We start from the raw sequence: 17517 nt of genomic DNA on the forward strand, positions 1-17517 counted from the left end.
GGAGTATATTGGAATACTTCACTGTGCAGGGAAGAAGATTAGAGAAGTGGTTTAGATATCTGACAAAAAGTAATTTTGAAAAATAGTAATCATTTTTACCATGGACAAGTCTTTATTGAGTCAAAAATTTCTTATTGAGTCAAAAAAAAAAGTAAAAATTTTCTTCACTAATACGTTGTGATTGACACATTCAAATGCTTTTTTGAGATCGCTCAAAATTGAATTTACTTGAGGATTAGGCTTTTCGAGAATTTCCCCAATGGAGTCAGCAAGATAAACAAGGTAATGGAAAGCTGAAGTGGATTTGCGGCTCCCAAATTGCATCAGAAAAGTCAGACAGAGCTTTATTTCTCTAGCCAATCTGAAGGAATCTTTCATATAGCTTTTAGAATATAAGAGTGAGGGAGATAGGACGACTATGTTCAAAGCAAAATTTTAGTTTTTTTTTTACGAGTGCTATTAAACTTTTTTCCGTAATTAGGGAAAACTGCTCTGATTTCGTAATCTTGTTGAATAGTACATGCAATGGCTTAAAAAGGACGTCAGAGAAAGCACTAATAAGGGAACATGGGACATCTTAAGTCAAAATGAACTATGTCAACCCATAAGTCAAGGAACGACTCAGGGTATTACATTGGAACTTCAGAGTGGGCTGCTCTAGTTGTTAAACTAAATTAAAAGACACTAGGTACATCTAATTGTGTCCGAAAGGGTATGTCTACGATATCTGAGGGACGGCTAAGAGTTTTAAGTTTAAAATTGTCTTGGCATGTTGAATGGGAAATGAATTAATTCGAATTGCAGTAAGTAAATCCAAGGTTGTCCAAGGGTTGGTCTACAATACCCCAGGAAAGGTTAAGAGAATTAAGCTGAAACTTTGAGAGAATGTGCAGGTGGGCTGACATTTCTCTATACTCAAGTTTGTAACATGATGGGGGTTTGAAGTCTGTCAGCCCTACAGAACCCTAATTTTCAACTCATATATTCGAATATTTTCCCCATCTATTCAAAGCATTATAGTAAAGAATACGGCTGCTTTGAAGAATTAATTAAAAAAACTTTTTCCACAAAATAAGTTTTTCAAAGAAAAGTAAAGAACTCTATTAAACAAAAATGAGCAAAAATCAAATAATCTACCAAGCGTGAAACTACCACAAATCAGCACCGATAAATAATGAAACCCAAAACGAACAGAAATTTCAATAAATAACCGAGTCGAACTCAAAACGAGCTGAAATTAACATAAGCTGGGCTCAAAACCCCTATGCCTTCCCAAGGCCAGATCATAATTTGTACTTTCCTGAAAAAAAAAATATAAATGTTTTTACTTTTATAACTTTAATAAATCAAATAATATTAAAATTTTGATTACTAAATATCAGTATATGTATATTAAACTGACAATGCACGTTCATTTGTATTTTTTTGAGTAAAGTACAAATTATGATCTAGCCTTGGGATGGCATAGGGGTTTTGAGCCCAACTTATGTTAATTTCTGGTCCTTTTGAGTTTGACTCGGTTATTCATTGTAATTTCTGTTCGTTTTGGGTTTCATTTATTTATCGATGCTGATTTGTGGTAGTTTCACGCTTGGTAGATTATTTGATTTTATTTTTGCTCATTTTTGTTTAATGGAGTTCTTTACTTTTCTTTTAAAACTTATTTTGTGAAAAAAGTTTTTTTAATTAATTTCTGTTCGTTTTATATTGATACAGTCTATTCAGAGAAAAAGAAAATAATACTTTAAATCTTTTCGTTTTTTTTAAGATTTATAGTTTGGCCTGCTATTTGTATGCTGGAGGAAAATTTTCAGCAATTTTTAACAACATATACCCTATTAAAAATCTGGACACAAGTAGAAGTGTTTAATTTAGTTTCCTACCTTGTCTAGTTGACCTGAAATGGAAGACTTGATACCATTCGCAAAAAAAATCTGTTTACTTTTATTCATAGCTTGGATACACTTACGCTATTTTGATTTGGTTAAATCTTAAGAGAAGAAGCAGCCCCAAAAGTTTGAACATAAAACTCTCAGTCGTTCTTGGGATACTGCTGAGATGCCTTACTGGGAATTAGCATTAACACAGTGCATTTTGATTTAATCTTATGGCAACATTTAGCTTTTATACATAAAGTCAATTGGGAGGGGGGGCGTGGTAGGGGGATTAGTTTTCCTCCAATCACTCTCGACTATTAAAAAGGGCATCAGCCCTTTATATTTTCTATCAAATGAGCCCTTTTTGAAGTTATTACGACAACTCCTTCGATACAAAGTGCCCTGGTCTAAACAACAACAACAACAACAAAAAAATAATACATTATACCCACATCGATCTTCACTATAAAAATGTCAAGCCTTCCAATAACTTTCGACTATTAAAAAGGGCACTAGACCTTTTGATTTCCATTTGAATGAGCCCTTTTTGAGTTTCTACGACAACACTTCCTAGAAACACCTTATATGCCCCGAGGGCATAAATTGTAACTCTTACCTTAACGGCTCTGAAGGTGGTTGTCATCCTCTAAGACCTAATTTCCAGATGTTTCAACTACGTTAAACAAAATGGATATTTAAAAATTTTGATTGGATGTGTCTTGGAAAATGGTGGGCGAGAGAAGGGCGTTAGTCTTTCTCCAATCACTTTCAACTATTAAAAAAGGCACTAGCCCTTTCAATTTACAATAAAATGAGCCCTTCTGAAGTTTCTACGACAATGCTCTCAATAAAAACCTTATATGCCCCCAGGGAATAACTTACAACCCTCGCCTCGAGGGCTGGGGGGGTCATCCTCACAGACCTGATTTCGGGAACTTTCTACCACGTTGAACAAAATGGCTATCTGAAAATTTTGATTGGATGTGTTTGGGGGAATGGTGGGAGTGAGAGAGGGGTTAGTTACCCTCCAATCACTTTCAACTATTAAAAAGGGCACTATCCCTCTAAATTTCCAATTGAATGAGCCCCTTTTGAAGTTTTTACGACAACTCTATCATTAAAAACCTTATATACCCCCAGGGCGTAACTTACAACCTTCGCCCTGGGGACTCTGGGGGGTTTGTCATCCTTAAATACATAATTTCCAGAACTTTCAACTACGTTGAACAAAATGGCTGGCTCTAAACTTTGATTGAATGTGTTTGGGGAAATGGAGGGCGTAAGAGGGGGGCTAATTACTCTCCCCTCACTTGTGACTGTTAAAAAGGGCAATTTCAATTTCCAATCAAATGAGCCCCTTTTGAAATTTCTGCAATAACTTTTTATATAAACCTTATATGCCCCTGGGCATAACTTACAACCCTTGCTCTGAAAGCTCTGATGGGGTTATCATCCTAAAAGAACTAATTTCCAGAACATTCGAATACATTGAACAAAATGGATCTATCAAAATTTTGATTGGATTTGTTTGGGGAAATGGTGGGCGTGAGAGGGGGGTTAGTTGTCCTTCAATCACTTTCTACTATTAAAAGGGCAATAGCCCTTTCAATTTTCAATTGAATGAGCCCTTTTGGATGTTTTTACAACATCGCCTTCAATAAAAACCTTACATGCTCCCAGGAAATAACTTAAAAATCTTGCCCTGAGGGTTCGGGGGGGATAGGTTGTCATCCTTAAAGGCCTAATTTCCAAAACTTTCAACTGCGTTGAATAAAATGGCTATCTAAAAACTTTGATTGGATGTGTTTGGGGAAAAGGTGGGCGTGAAAGGGGGGTTAGTTGCCCTCAAATCACTTTCGACTGTTAAAAAGGGCACTAGCCCTTTGAATTTCCAATTGAATGAGCCCCTTTTCAAGTTTCTACAACAAACATTTCAATAAAAACCTTATATACCCCCAGGGCATAACTTATAACCCTTGCCCTGAAAACTGTGGGTGGAGTGTCCTGCTCTAAGGTATAATTTCCTGACCTTTAACTGCGTGGAACAAAATGGCTATTTCAAAATTTGAATGGGCTATGTTTGGGGAAATGGTGGGCGAGAAAAGGGTGTTAAGTGCCTTCCAATCCCTTTCGATTATTAAAAAGGGCACTAGCCATTTCAATTTCCAATCGAAGGAGCGATTTTTGAAGTTTCTACGACGACGCGTTCAGAAAAAAACCTTAATTCCCCAAGGGCATAACTTACCACCTTTGCCCTGATGGATGTGGGGGAGTGTCTTTCTCAAAAAGATAATTTCTACCTGGAAATTCGCAACACTGAAAAAAATGGCTATTTAAAAATTTTGATTGGATGTGTTTGGGGAAGAGGTGAGCGAGAGAGGGGGGCTAGCTACCCTCAAATCACTTTTGACTATTTAAAAGGGCGCGAGACATTGTCATTTCAAATCGACTTATCCCTGTTTTAAGTTTCTACAATAAATACTTCATTAAAAAATTATGTACATCCAGGGAATAATTTATAACCTTTGCCCTGAAGACTTTGGAGGGAGTGTCCTGCTCAAAGGTATAATTTCCTGAACTTCAAGTGCGTGGAACAAAATGGCTATTTAAAAATTTTGATTGGATGTGTCTGGAGAAATGGTGGGCGTGGGAGGGGTGTTAGCTGCCTTCCAATTACTTTCGACTATTAAAAAGGGAACTAGCCCTTTGAATTTCCAATCGAATGAGCCTTTCTTGAAGTTTCTACGACAACGCCTTCAATAAAAACCTTATATGCCCCCAGGGCATAACTTAAAACCCTTGCCCTGAGGATTGTGGGGGAGTGTCCTCCTCAAAAAGATATTTTCTATCTGGAAATCAACTACGCTGAACAAAATGGCTATCTCGAAATTTTGATCGGATGTGTTTGGGGGATTGAGGGGCGTGGAGTGGGGGGGCTAGTTGCCCTTCAATCACTTTCGACTATTAGAAAGGGCACTAGCCCTGAGAATTTCCAATCCAATGAGCCTTTTTTGAAGTTTCTACGACAACGACTTCTATTAAAACCTTATATGCCCCCAGGGCATAACTTAAAACCCTTGCCCCTAGGGTTTTGGGGGAGTGTTCTCCTCAAACACATATTTTCTATCAGGAAATAAACGACGCTGAACAAAATTGCTATCTCAAAATTTTGATTGGATGTGTTGCGGGGAATGACGGGTGTAGGAGGGGGGGGGGGCTAGTTGCCCACCAATCACTCTCGACTATTTATAAGGGAACTAGCCACTCCAATTTCCAATCGAATGAGCCCTTTTCAAACTTTCTACGAAAACTCCTTCGATACGAAGTGCCCGGGTATGGAAAAAAAAAACACATTGTGCCCACATCGGTCTTTACTTAGGCAGCGCTATCGGGATGCCTATGATTGATGCAAAATTTTGTCAAATAGATAAAATAGTAAGCGAAAATCCGGATTCCCTTTGAGGAAACCCGAAAATATTTAAAATTTTCTTTTCTTAACCAACGGAAAAGACCATGTCAATTAAAAAAATAACAGAAATGAAATTAAAAAAAAAAACACTTTATCCGCGGAACAAGTTTTTAAAAGAAAAGTAAATAGCTATATTAAACCAAAGATGAGTAGAATTAAAGTGTAATTGTGTTTGTGTCTGAATACTGTTTGTGATTGTGGTTTGAATAACAGTACATGTTAAATTGTCAATCCACATCCACTCACTCATTCCAAAAATCTTGGTTATGATGGTGATTATTCAATATTTTTTTTTGATGTTATGAGGACACATAACCCGAAATGAGGATTGTTTTCATTAATGTGCAAATCACGTTTTGGTCTTTAGAAGGCACAGGGGGTTTTAACCCTACTCCTCTTTGATATGTAAACGCTATTAATGATCACAAGTTTTCGCAAGACTTCTACGGGCTTGGAATTGATCTGATTTACGACAAGAAAAAGGTAAGTGGATTTAGCACTGCTCTTTGGATTAAGATGAAGGTGATTCTTGTTCTAAAAGACTCTGCGAATGTAGTTTACTTCAAGTGCAATTTTGAATCTGTCTTCAGGTCGTTTGACATCATTGTAGGAAGTAAATATGCCTGTCGGTCTAAAGTGCGACTTGACGAAGCTCGTTCAAAGCGTCTTGTTGCACAAGGACTTGCAAGAACGTTTCAAGTCAAAGGCTATTCTTCGCATTCATCACGACTTGTACATAATGATGTTATGCGCCAAAAGGGTGACAGATGCTCTTTAAGAATTGGATGTCTACGACGGTAATCAGCTGGTTCTTGATGAGACAAAAGCTTGAGTGTAACTTGACGGACCAGTTTTTCTAATGACTATGATTAAATCCATATATATGATTGAGGAACATAAGTTACTATAGTTGTGCTCCTTTTAAAGGGACATAAGTTACTATAGGTGGACTTCTTTTAGAGGGACAAAAGATACTATAGGTGGACTTTGTTTAAATGACAAACAGAACAACTTTTTTTTTAAGGCGTCTTTCGTTCTAGAAAGTACAGTGCTCTTTATTTTCTTATTTCCGTAGTGTTATGACATTTTTGGTGCATGAAGACGAGGGTTTAGTCAAGGGGGGTACAGTCACACAACCGTTCAATTATACGAGTGTTCAGTTACATGTGAGTGGAGTTACTCGGGGTTTAAGTTGCACCTTGGGTGAGATGAACGAGGTTTCGGTTACATGGGATCAGTTGCACAAGGTTCAGTTGCACACATACACCATTCTGTAAATATAACATAACTTCATTTCGGTATATACAGCAAAGATTACTTGGGGCATCTTTGAGCTAAAGGCAAAATGCTCTATAAGCTACAATGAGCTGAATGGGGCACAATTTTTAGTGAGACTAAATTTTTTAAAATAAAATTCTGGATGAAAAACTGTGCATGAGGCTGGGGTTCTATAGAGTAGTATTCTAGGTTCCTCTTTTCTTGTAAAAATCAACGACACGGAAGACAATCTAGAAAATCCTGTAAATAACTTCAGCGATAAACAAAACACCCTCCGTAATCGTCTCAGCAAGTGAAGACTGCCAATGCTTGCCTGTGTCTTTAAACTAACATTTGGGATCACCAGATGCTTGGATGATCAAAAATAATCCATTAAGCAAAAAAAGCTTTTAAAAAAATTGTTGTGCCATCTTTCTAACTTCATCCTGTTTACAGATAAATTCACCAAGAAGGCTGATAATTTACGCCTCGTGGTATTTAATCCCCAAGTTTTACTTTCCTTTAGCAACCGCATTGACTGGCTTCCAATTTTCCAAGGTTAGAAGGCTTAGAAGGCCTCACTACAAATTTGGTTTCCATTCACCTTGATCATACCTCTCTACAAATCATATACAAGATCTATTGCCACATACAACTCTCTTCTTTATGCCGTGGAGCGTTATCTTCTTAGGCTGTGAAGCGTTACCGACTCATCAACGACGTATTACCTGAGACGCCATTGGGAGGATGCAAGAGAAATCAAATTCATCAGTTTTTTGGTGCCCCTTTTCTCCTGGATTTTAAAATTAGCTCTTTTGCCATTTTCTACTACTTCTACTATTAACAACGCACTAAAGAATGAAGCCAACTGAGGCCTGCACATCTACGCACGCTTTCTTTCATTCCAAGCTGTTCAAAACCTCCCTATTTACAGCCTCCCGAGACGTTCCGGTTTCCCTTCAAAACTACTTTACGACCTTCTTCCGCCCAAATAGGGAACTACTCACTTGATTCTAGATGGTGGGCCAAAGAGTTGGAACAAAATATAACGTATCAAAAAAAAAGTCAGAAAAGCCTTCTCCCCGCCCCTCTTTAAGAAATTTTCATATCCAATTTATCGCTGCAAATTCTTTCTACCTTTTTTCTCTTTCCTGACAGTTTTGGGGAAAAGGGAGGGGGAGGGATTTTGTCAAAGCCCTGAAAAGCATCTGAGTTATGAAAATAATATAAAAAATACGAGGAAAATAACAGAATTCTCTGTGCACTTCTATGAATTAGTAACCAGAGTTTAACACGGGAGACAACGTTAGAGGTATGTGCGAAAACTCATATGGATATGTATTAGTGGCAGAACTGACACCTCCCAGCTCGAAAGCATAAAAGTAACAAGTAATTTAGACATAAAAATAGGTTGAACCAAGTAACTTCTTTTCGAGCTTAATATACTATGAACAAAAACGTAACTGCTTTTCGAGCTTAATATACTATGAATTATACTATGATATACTATGATATACGAGCTTAATATACTATGACGCCTTCTTCAGTTGATTTCCCTTACCATGATTTGCCAGTTCTTTTTAAATAGAACTCCAAGGCAAAAAAATTAAATGCTCTATCAAATAGCATTCATTTTTACTTCCATTTTAACTCCGATGAATTTAGTCTTAAAAATTCCTTCAGGAGATTAGAGAGCTTTTTTAATGAGCCAGTGATTAACCACTGCCTTTTATATTATTTCCAGCAAATTTAATCTCTTGTAATATTTCCAAAAGAAGTAGAAATTCTTTTTTATATGTTCCAGAGAATATAGAACAGTTTACGCCTTTATTTAGGCTTTGAGTGTCGTCAGTACTTCCATGATACGCCTTTTCCAGAGCTAGATATAAACTAGTAATTAAACCCTAGCATGCTCGTTTCCATATTAGTTCCAATAGATTTACTTCTGAGAATCTCTCCAAAAGAAATGGTCCAAACTCAAGGACTTTTTTTTTTTCATTTCATGTTGTAGATTATAAAGGTACTTAATTTGCCAAAACATGATGAAAGCTATCTAATCAATGGCTTTAAAAGGATAAATAGCTCTTTCTTGAAAGCTGGCGAGGTTAGGCGAAAAATATTCGACGTCTGGAAATACAATTACTAAGTCAATTACTAAGAGATGGTTGTGTCTTACTTTGAATGTTCTGCTGTACAGAAAGTGAAATAAGGCATGTAGTTTGACAAATAACGAAGGAAGTGAAGAAAAAAAATTAAGAAAAAATGAGGCTGATATTCAGGCACTAAAAACATGAAAAAGAGATATTTTGACAGAGACTTGAGGCACTTATAGGAATAATTTTTCGAACGTCGTTTTTTGCCAGGTTGGTCCCAGAACGTAAAGTTGGTCTCATAACATGTAGAAAGTAAAGATAAAGTCAGGTGACTCACAGCACGTAACAAAAAAAGTAGGAGGACAGCTCCCTAATTTTTCCGAAATCCCATCGATTTAGGATGGTAAGGCGAAAATTACAAATTAGATCATTTCAAAATTTATTTTCTCTCGTATTTTCTTTGCTTATGATTAGTATATGTTTTCAGATCCGTTGAGTTTTTACAAAAAAAAATGATACTAGAGAATTTTTTTTTTGGGGGGGGGTATCATTTTTTTTTCTGTAGTGGATAGGGAAATACTAAGGTTTCACTTTTGAACTAAGCAGACCCTAGAATAAACTCCAAGAGAACCAAAAATAACTTCAGGTTATAATTTAACTATGATTTTTCAAGACATATCTTTTTTTAAATGGAAAATTTTCCGCAAGAGTAAAAAAAGACAGCCAGCATGAATAAAGGAGTTGAAGCCTTCATTGAAGATTTTTAAAAGGTTCGAATGACAAAATTTTAGATAAATTAGATTCAGAACAGATTTATAAAACTCACTATGGTAAATTAGAAGAATCAAAGAGAGATTCAGCTGTGCTTCTAGAGAAGAAGACTGAAATTGACTATAGAAGAAAAGGGGCAATATCAAAGCATTATTAAATGTGGAATTATGAAATTCTGGGAAGATATACCCATCTTTATTCCATCTATCCATCTATATTTTTTTATACCCAGAAATAGAGGTAATTCAACATATTTACAAGAAGGAGATTTTGAACCATCAAATGACGAACCAGAAGTTATTTCAGATGAAAGCAAAAACCCTGGAAAGAGTCCTTAGCGAACGTAATAAAAATGAAACCACTTCCATGCAAAGTCTACTCTTAATTTTTGTTTAATTCTTAGTTATTCAGGCATAATAAGCCGTCTTGGCTAAGTGGACGGGCGCTGGGTTGAGAGTTCTTTGTCCCAGGGGGACGGGTTCGACCCCTGGCGTGGCCAGTTACTTGGTTTGGGACGCGGGTCAGTGGTATGACTCTGTAAGCTTAGCCAAGTCGACCCATCTCTAAATGGGTACCTTGAGAAATCTGGGGAAGGTAAGCAGGAAGGGTCTGCGAAAGCGCAGGATGGCTGGCCCCCAGCCCCCCATTGTACTTCCTGGCTGAAGGGCCACGAAACGGAGATCAGATTCCTAGGAATCTAGATAGGAATCTAGAAAGGAATCTAGAAATATTCCTATCACCTGATTTAAATAATTTCAATGAATACATACAGAAGAAAAGCTCCACATAAATATCAGCTGTCCACCAAAGTATTTGCTCGGAGTTCTAATTTAATAAGTTGTATGACCATTCATGCGGGAGAAAAGCCTAATGTACACAAGACGTGTACTGAAGTATTTTCTATGAATTACAATACATCTAGGCATATACAGAATTAAGGTGGGCCTGATTTTTTGAAATGATTGGCCATGCACCTAGTACCTTTAGCCAGAAAATGAACACCTTAAGTAAATCAAGAAAAAGTGAAGTGATGCTTTTTGTGCAATCATTTTGTAGTATGGTTATTTTTGTGAAAGCATTTTCACTTTTCCATAGTACAGACACTTAGAAAAGGCTATTTATATATTTTGTCCCAACAATAAGAAATACAATATTTTAAATATTTTTCAGACGATAGCAAAGACATCCTTTTATCCTTTAATCCATACCAAGATATTTCTTTTTCTTTTTACCTCTAAATTCATTTGTGATACAAGCGTCAAAAGAAACCTAAAAAGCCTAATTTGTGCCAGGTTTATACGAATAGTTTTTGTTTTGCAATGTGACCAAACACAAAACAAGCTCAAACAAACGAGCGCCAACCTGAAACACCGAAAACCATGTTAAAATATCAATTTTGAGTTCGATTTACAAAAGCTAACTTTGAGCGTGGAAAAACAAATATCCCGTAAGTGAAATAAATATTTTTCAAATAATTCTATATTTCACATTTAAATAATACTAATATATTTTTAGATTTCATTCTGAGCGTTGAATAACGGGATGTGCGTTCAGTGTCATTATCATTATATTGCAATGCTGCAATTAATAATATACGTAAACAAAGTGAAAATGTATTATTATGTTTCAATTGCCCCCCCCCCCCCAGTAATGTCTATGGTGGGTCTGAATTTAATATGAGGGAATATAATTTTATATACCTACCGCGGAGTAATGACACATTTCCAAAATGGCCAGCAGCATCATTTGGGTTGGCCACCAATGCCTTACAGAGTTACACAATGCAGCAGATAATTTTTAAGTTTGTTAACAAATATTATTGTAAGATGATCCGTGATCTTGTCAGACATTGAACTGATATGCTTGTTTCAAACTTGGAAACTGTCTCAAACTTGGGTGGAAGGTGTTTTTAATTTTTTATTTTTTTTTTATTAGCTTATCTCAGAAACTGAGAGAAAAATATTATAATTCCGACATCTAAGTAAATGTCTAAGATTACTTATTTGTCCATCTTTGCGCTAAATTTAATTCTTATAAGCCCCATACCCGACAAATGGGACGAAAAGTATGGAGGAGCTTTTCCGAAGGGTAAATCAAAGAGTGAAAAGCAGTAGATGATGCTACGCGGAAACAAGTAGAAACTTTGCCAAATGACTTTTCTGAAAACTGAAAAATGAGCCATAAAGTACCAACAAAGGCATAGAAAACATACCTGTTTTCACTTTACAAAAAACAAAACACACTGGAAATGTTCACTTCTGTTTACTTTAATAATTATAAGTAACAAATTATTAAGACTTTAAAGAATAAGTATCAGTATATGTATATTAAACAGTAAATCCAAATTAATATTTTTTTAGTTTTTTCAGTAAAGTGCAAATTATGTTCTGGTCTTAAGAAGGATTTAAGAAGGTCTTGTCAACCTGCTCATGTTAATTTTTGCTTGTTTTGAGTTTTACTCGGTTATTTATTGTAATTTCCGTTCCTTTTGTGTTTCATTTAATTATTGATGGTGACTTGTGCTAGTTTTGCGCTTGGAAGATTAATTGACTTTATTTCTGCTCAGTTTGGGTTTAATGGAGCTCTTTTTTTCCCCTGAAAAACTAGTTTTGTGGAAAAAATATTTTAGATTAATTTCTGTTCGTTTTTATTGACAGTCTTTTTCATGGGAAAAATAGTACTATTTTATGTATATATTTTTCTTCTATGAGAATCCATAGTTTGGCTTCTATTTGTATGCTGGAGAAACTTTTAAAAAAAATTTTAATCCTAAAACAAATAGCATTATTTAATTTTTGTTTTATATGTCCTCAAGTTGACTCGAAAAATAAAACTTATTTGATATCATGCCAACTTTTGAGGTGGCATGACTGAAGAATACTTTAGTATTGGAAGCAGGATGTCAATAAAAACTAGTCAAGGAAAAGATGTTATTGGAGAAGTCCTGGCATTTGACCCTATTTCAAAAATGCTAATATTGAAGAACAAAGCATCTTGTGGAAGACCGTCTTTCTGTGATGTAAGATTAGTAAACTTGCACCAAGCCCGTGATGTAAAAGTTCTTGAAGAATCGACAACAGAACCACCCTCACCTTCCAGTTTAAATACAGACAGGCTGAAGAAGAGAGTCCAAGCAGAAACTGAGAAAAAGAAATTTTATGTGCAAGCCTTGTCAGCTGGAGTGTCATCTGAAGGCCAGGGTGCCTTCTCTGCTGTTAGGAAAACAATTGATGAGGTTTCATGGGAAGGAGTAAATATTATTGTTCAGAAGGAAGTAAAAATAGTACCGCCCTATACGTCGAGTAGTGCTGTTGGAAATCCAGATAGCAAGGCTTATATCCATGTGAAAAAAATTATTGAAAAACACTTCAAGGACATTGGAACTGGAGCAACATAGTCTACATTGAGAGTTCATACTGAAAACACCTCTTTTTGGATAACATCTCATTCATACAGTAAAACTGTTAATACAGTAAGACATTTGTGATTCCCTATGGTTTTTATTGCATTAATTTCATAATCGGATTTGGACTTGAAAATAGTTCACCTTGAACCTTGATTACATTATTTGACCTAAATACTAATTGACCTACAACATATATATTTTAATCGGAAAACTCAACTGTCCCTGGCTATGATAATTAGATTGCGCAATGACCGATCAAAATAGGAAAATTAATTTAAACCCATTACTGAACTTTGTCATGAGCTTTATGCTTGATGGTGCGAAAATTGATCTGATTATCGGAAAAGCTGTAAGTTTTTTTGATCATGGTACTATTATCAGTGCTAAAGAGTTTCTGTATAAGGAGCTGAATATTCAGAGCCGATGTGTGAAACATGCAAAGGATGAAGATTATGTATTTGACATTTGTAAACAGTTAAATCAGCCGGCAAAGGATAATTTGCCTGTTCCCACTTTTGTTATATTCTCACCTTCTGAAACACCAACAATCGGGGAGGCAGTCTCGGCTACCTTAGTCTCGAAACTTAATGAACTCTCTCGGAAAATTGACGGCTTTTTAGAGAATGCGACGCACTCAGGCCCTGTTTGGCCAGCTAGAATTGATACCAACGTAACAATTAGCCCTGCACCAGCTCCTATGTTTGTCGTTGTATTAAAGAACTGTCCTGCAAACCTGACCTCACCTAATGCTCGTAAGGACTTTATCGATAAGCTTTACCCTGAGGCATCAGGTGAAATTACTGAACTTAAAAAATTGACTTCGGGATGGAAACTTGTTGTTAAGTCAAAGCGTGCAGTAACTAAAATACCCAAGAATTTTAAAAACAGTACCTCAGGTATCTTGGCGAGGGTGAAATCCCCACTATTTAAATGGACCCTTGAAGATGTACCGATCAAGTACGATGAGAATAAGGTAAAATTACTTGAACCAAATTGCATGAAAGTTTCACAGTGCGGAAAGTCCCGAGTGTTCAGGGTCTACTTTGAGTCAAAACAAAACCTGGATCAGTTCTTAAAAGTTTCTGTGGAAGTTGGCTACGAAAAGCTTTCTGCACAAGCATTTGTATGTCTCCCAAAGCGTTGTTTCTCATGTCATAAGACTGGGCATCTGGCCTCGCATTGCTCTAATCGGGCCCTCTGCTCTCGTTGTGGATCATGCGATCACACCTCAAACAGTGCCTCTCCGTGTTCGGAAAAAATGCTCTGTCTAGATTGTGAAGCCACTGGCCGTACTTGTTAAAGTGTAAAGTGCCCTAATAACAACAGTCAACTAGCAAAGCCCAAGGTATGACATGGATGTGTCTACCACTACGCAAGCTGTACTTTCGTGGAATATTAATGGTGGACTTTTAGTAAAAATTCCTGTGATAAAAGGTTTGCTTTCGAATTGTGACGTATTGTGCTTGCAAGAGCATTTCTTGACGAGTCACAGTTTAGGCCTTCTGAAAATTGACAGTAATTTTACTAGCAATTCGGTGCCCGCTAAACGATCCGCTTCTAGTGGCCGCCCCTCGGGTGGTATTCCGATGCTTGTTAGGACCTCGTGCCGGTCGAGTATTTTTGATTCATGTGATTTTTATCTTGCTGTCCGTGTAAAAGAGTATGTTATTGTAAACGTCTATCTCCCAGCAGATTATCACAATGACCGATCGGAATTTTTATTTACTTCTGCGTTTGAGAAACTAGGGTCTTGCCTTTCAAAGATTCGCCTGTTAGGTAAGTGTTGTATTATTAAAGGAGATTTTAACTGTATTTCATCCCACACCTCATTATTGCGCACTTCCATTTGGCAATTGGCTTAGGATGTTGCCGAAATAAGTTGATTACACCTACACAAACCATTTAAGTCACGTGTTGAACCTTGACCATGCAGTTTCTTTTATAAATCTCCAAGTGTCACCTGTTCACGTCGTTAGTGATTTCCAACTATCAGACCACCTTCCAATATCTGCGTCTATTTCTTGTTCATCTGCTGAGTCTCCTCCCACCACAAAGTCATATCAGCCCCATGCCCAATTTGACAAGGATTGTAAAAACATACAAGGTGATCTTTTTGCTGTAGTTGCTAATTTTGTCCTACAGAAAATTCAAGTTCCATTCCAGGTGCTCATGGAAAATCCGCAAATTGGTGCAAATGAAATACGGATGTTGCTAGATATCTATCTTGCACAAATTTGCCATGCTTTGCGATGCGCAGAAAAAGCCAGTATACCTCTTAAACGTATACGTCGGGGTGTCACAAAGCACTGGTCCAGTAATCCGAGCCTAGTTGAAGCTTGGAGAAAATCCAAATTTTGGTACCATTTGTGGCTCCAGTGCGACCGTCCTCACTCTGGTTCGGTTTCTGACATTCGTCTTTCTACCAAAAGAAAGTTTGCAAGAGAACTATGTATTCACATGAACCAAATAGTTGAAGAGACATCCCAGCAAGCTTCTCTGTCCCAACCTTCCTTCTGGAGAAATGTATCAAGAGATCCTCCTAGGGCTCACCTATCTGTTCAAATTATTCCTGATTCCGAATGGAATTCATACTTCTCAGCTGAATTCTCCCCACCAGATGCTGCCCTACAGTCCGAATATGAAGATAAGCTTGATAAATTTCTGTCTAGGTGTCCAACCGACAATTTTGTTGTTTCAGCTGATTCTGTACTGCGAGCAATCCAACGCCTAAAGCGTAAGAAATCTTCTGGCATCGATAAAATAAGCGCTCTTCACATTCCGCATGGAAGCGAGCTGCTGGTAAACCATATTGCTCTTTTGATGCAGATAATTGTTACCCAAGGAGTTGTACCGTCTTCTTTTTCAATCAGAGATCTCATTCCAATTCCAAAGAAAGGTAAAGTCGCTACCCAGTGCTCGTCCTTCCGCCCTATAACAGTGGCTACTACCTTTTGTAAGCTTTTTGAACTTCTGTTCATTGACCAACTGAACGCAAAATGCTATGTTCCACCTAACCAATTTGGATTCCAGCCACGTCTCGGTTGTTCCCACGCTTTGTCGGTTGTCGCGAACGCATTGATCAATGCTGATGCATCAGGTGAAACTCTCGTGTTGGCTGGACATGATGTTCGTAAAGCGTTCGACTCTCTAATTCACGCCGCTATGCTACTCCATGCAGCAAAACGTGGAGTGAGCCCCTCATATATCAGAGCCCTTCGAGACATGTATTATCGTCTTAAAGTTCGCCTAATATTTCACCCATTTACTAAAGTTGACGGCTCTCAAGTCTATTCACCAATTCCTAATATTTTTGTCAATGTTGAATAAGGTACCCGTCAAGGTGCTGTTTCTTCCCCTTCACTCTTCAATAATGGAGTTCTTGATGCACAGTCAGCTGTTCCCACATCAAATGCTCACAAAAAAATGTTTTGGAAAATGCTCACAAATTCTGACAAGTCAAAAATTTGTTCAGTTTTCTTCCGATTCGCAAAATATCTTTTACGTTTTCCCTCTTGGACGCGCAATTATTATCTAATTAGAAAATTCAGCATTGCTGACCCCATTATAGCTGTGGAAAAGCAAATTCGTGCTTATAATTCCCGTTTAATGAAGTTGAATCATCCCTGGTCGGCAGTATTGGCCCATTAGTTAAGATGTATTTGTTGTGTTTTTTTTTTGTTTTTTGTTTTTTTAAGTGTTTGTTTTCGCGCTTAGTGTAATTGTTGCATTTTTTAAACTGTCTGATGATTTAGTCTCTTTTCGTATGAGTCCAATTTAAGTGACGCTGGTTATTCTCAATTTTGGTGTCAATTTTTTTTTGATAATATATTGCGTATATTACTAATAATAGAGTTGTTTATTAATTATCGGTTATTTTAAGCATATTGCTTTAAGTAAATTTGTAAAAGGATACGTGATTGAATAATTTCCTTGTTTCTGTTATTTATGTATATCAGAGTAAATTTATAATTTGTTGATAGTGATCTGAATTCATGACAGCAGGCGCAAGCGTCTTTTAACTTCTTTAAAGAGGTCTTGTCTTGTTTAAATAAGTTAATATTATTATATTAATAATATATTTTCTCATTCACGGTTGTTCTCTTTTTTTTTTTTTTTTTTTTTTTTTTTTTTTTTACCAATTACGGCTTGATGCAATGATGTTCATATTATTTATGTTTGTTCAGTATTTAGGAGCCTAAAATAAAGAAAAGAAACGTGTCGCGTACCTACAGAGCAGTGTATACTTGTGTTTTTCTTTCTCGTTTTGTGTAATTTGTTCTAAGTGCTGATTTAGATCTTAGCTCCAGCGTTCGTCACTACAAACCACATGTATAACTCCTAAGTTTATGTGTATTGCTTTTTTTTTGTTTTGCTTATTGCTCCGTCTTTTCCTTTTTTTATGACGGTTTTTCCAATAAATAATAATAATATATATATATATATATATATATATATATATATATATATATATATATATATATATATATATATATATATATATATATATATATATATATATATATATATATATATATATATATATATATATATATATATATATATATATATATATATATGTGCCTCCTGGCTAGTTCAAAACCAGCCAAAACTTACCCTTAAAGGTCTAATTTAATAATGTTATCG

General features: G+C 36.3%; 2 protein-coding genes across 2 annotated transcripts in view; one reads left to right on the plus strand and one right to left on the minus strand.

Annotated features, from left to right (window-relative positions):
- The window catches only part of LOC148956991 (glycine receptor subunit alpha-2-like), a 210468-nt gene that overhangs the window by 163496 nt on the left and 29455 nt on the right, over positions 1-17517 (minus strand). The gene's annotated exons all lie outside the window — the stretch shown is intronic.
- On the plus strand, positions 12311-12864 carry LOC148956992 (protein LSM12-like). The gene has a single exon (XM_089097159.1). It carries the CDS (start codon positions 12334-12336, stop codon positions 12862-12864), a length of 531 nt encoding a protein of 176 aa, XP_088953285.1. The 5' UTR covers positions 12311-12333.

This window comes from Artemia sp. Qi Xiang Cuo, chromosome 1 (genome assembly GCF_049724085.1).
Source record: "Artemia sp. Qi Xiang Cuo chromosome 1, ASM4972408v1, whole genome shotgun sequence".
Lineage (NCBI taxonomy): Eukaryota > Metazoa > Arthropoda > Branchiopoda > Anostraca > Artemiidae > Artemia > Artemia sp. Qi Xiang Cuo.

Bases quoted from the DNA above. Each gene is read 5' to 3' on its own strand.
- LOC148956992 (XM_089097159.1), top strand. From the start codon at position 12,334: ATGACTGAAGAATACTTTAGTATTGGAAGCAGGATGTCAATAAAAACT.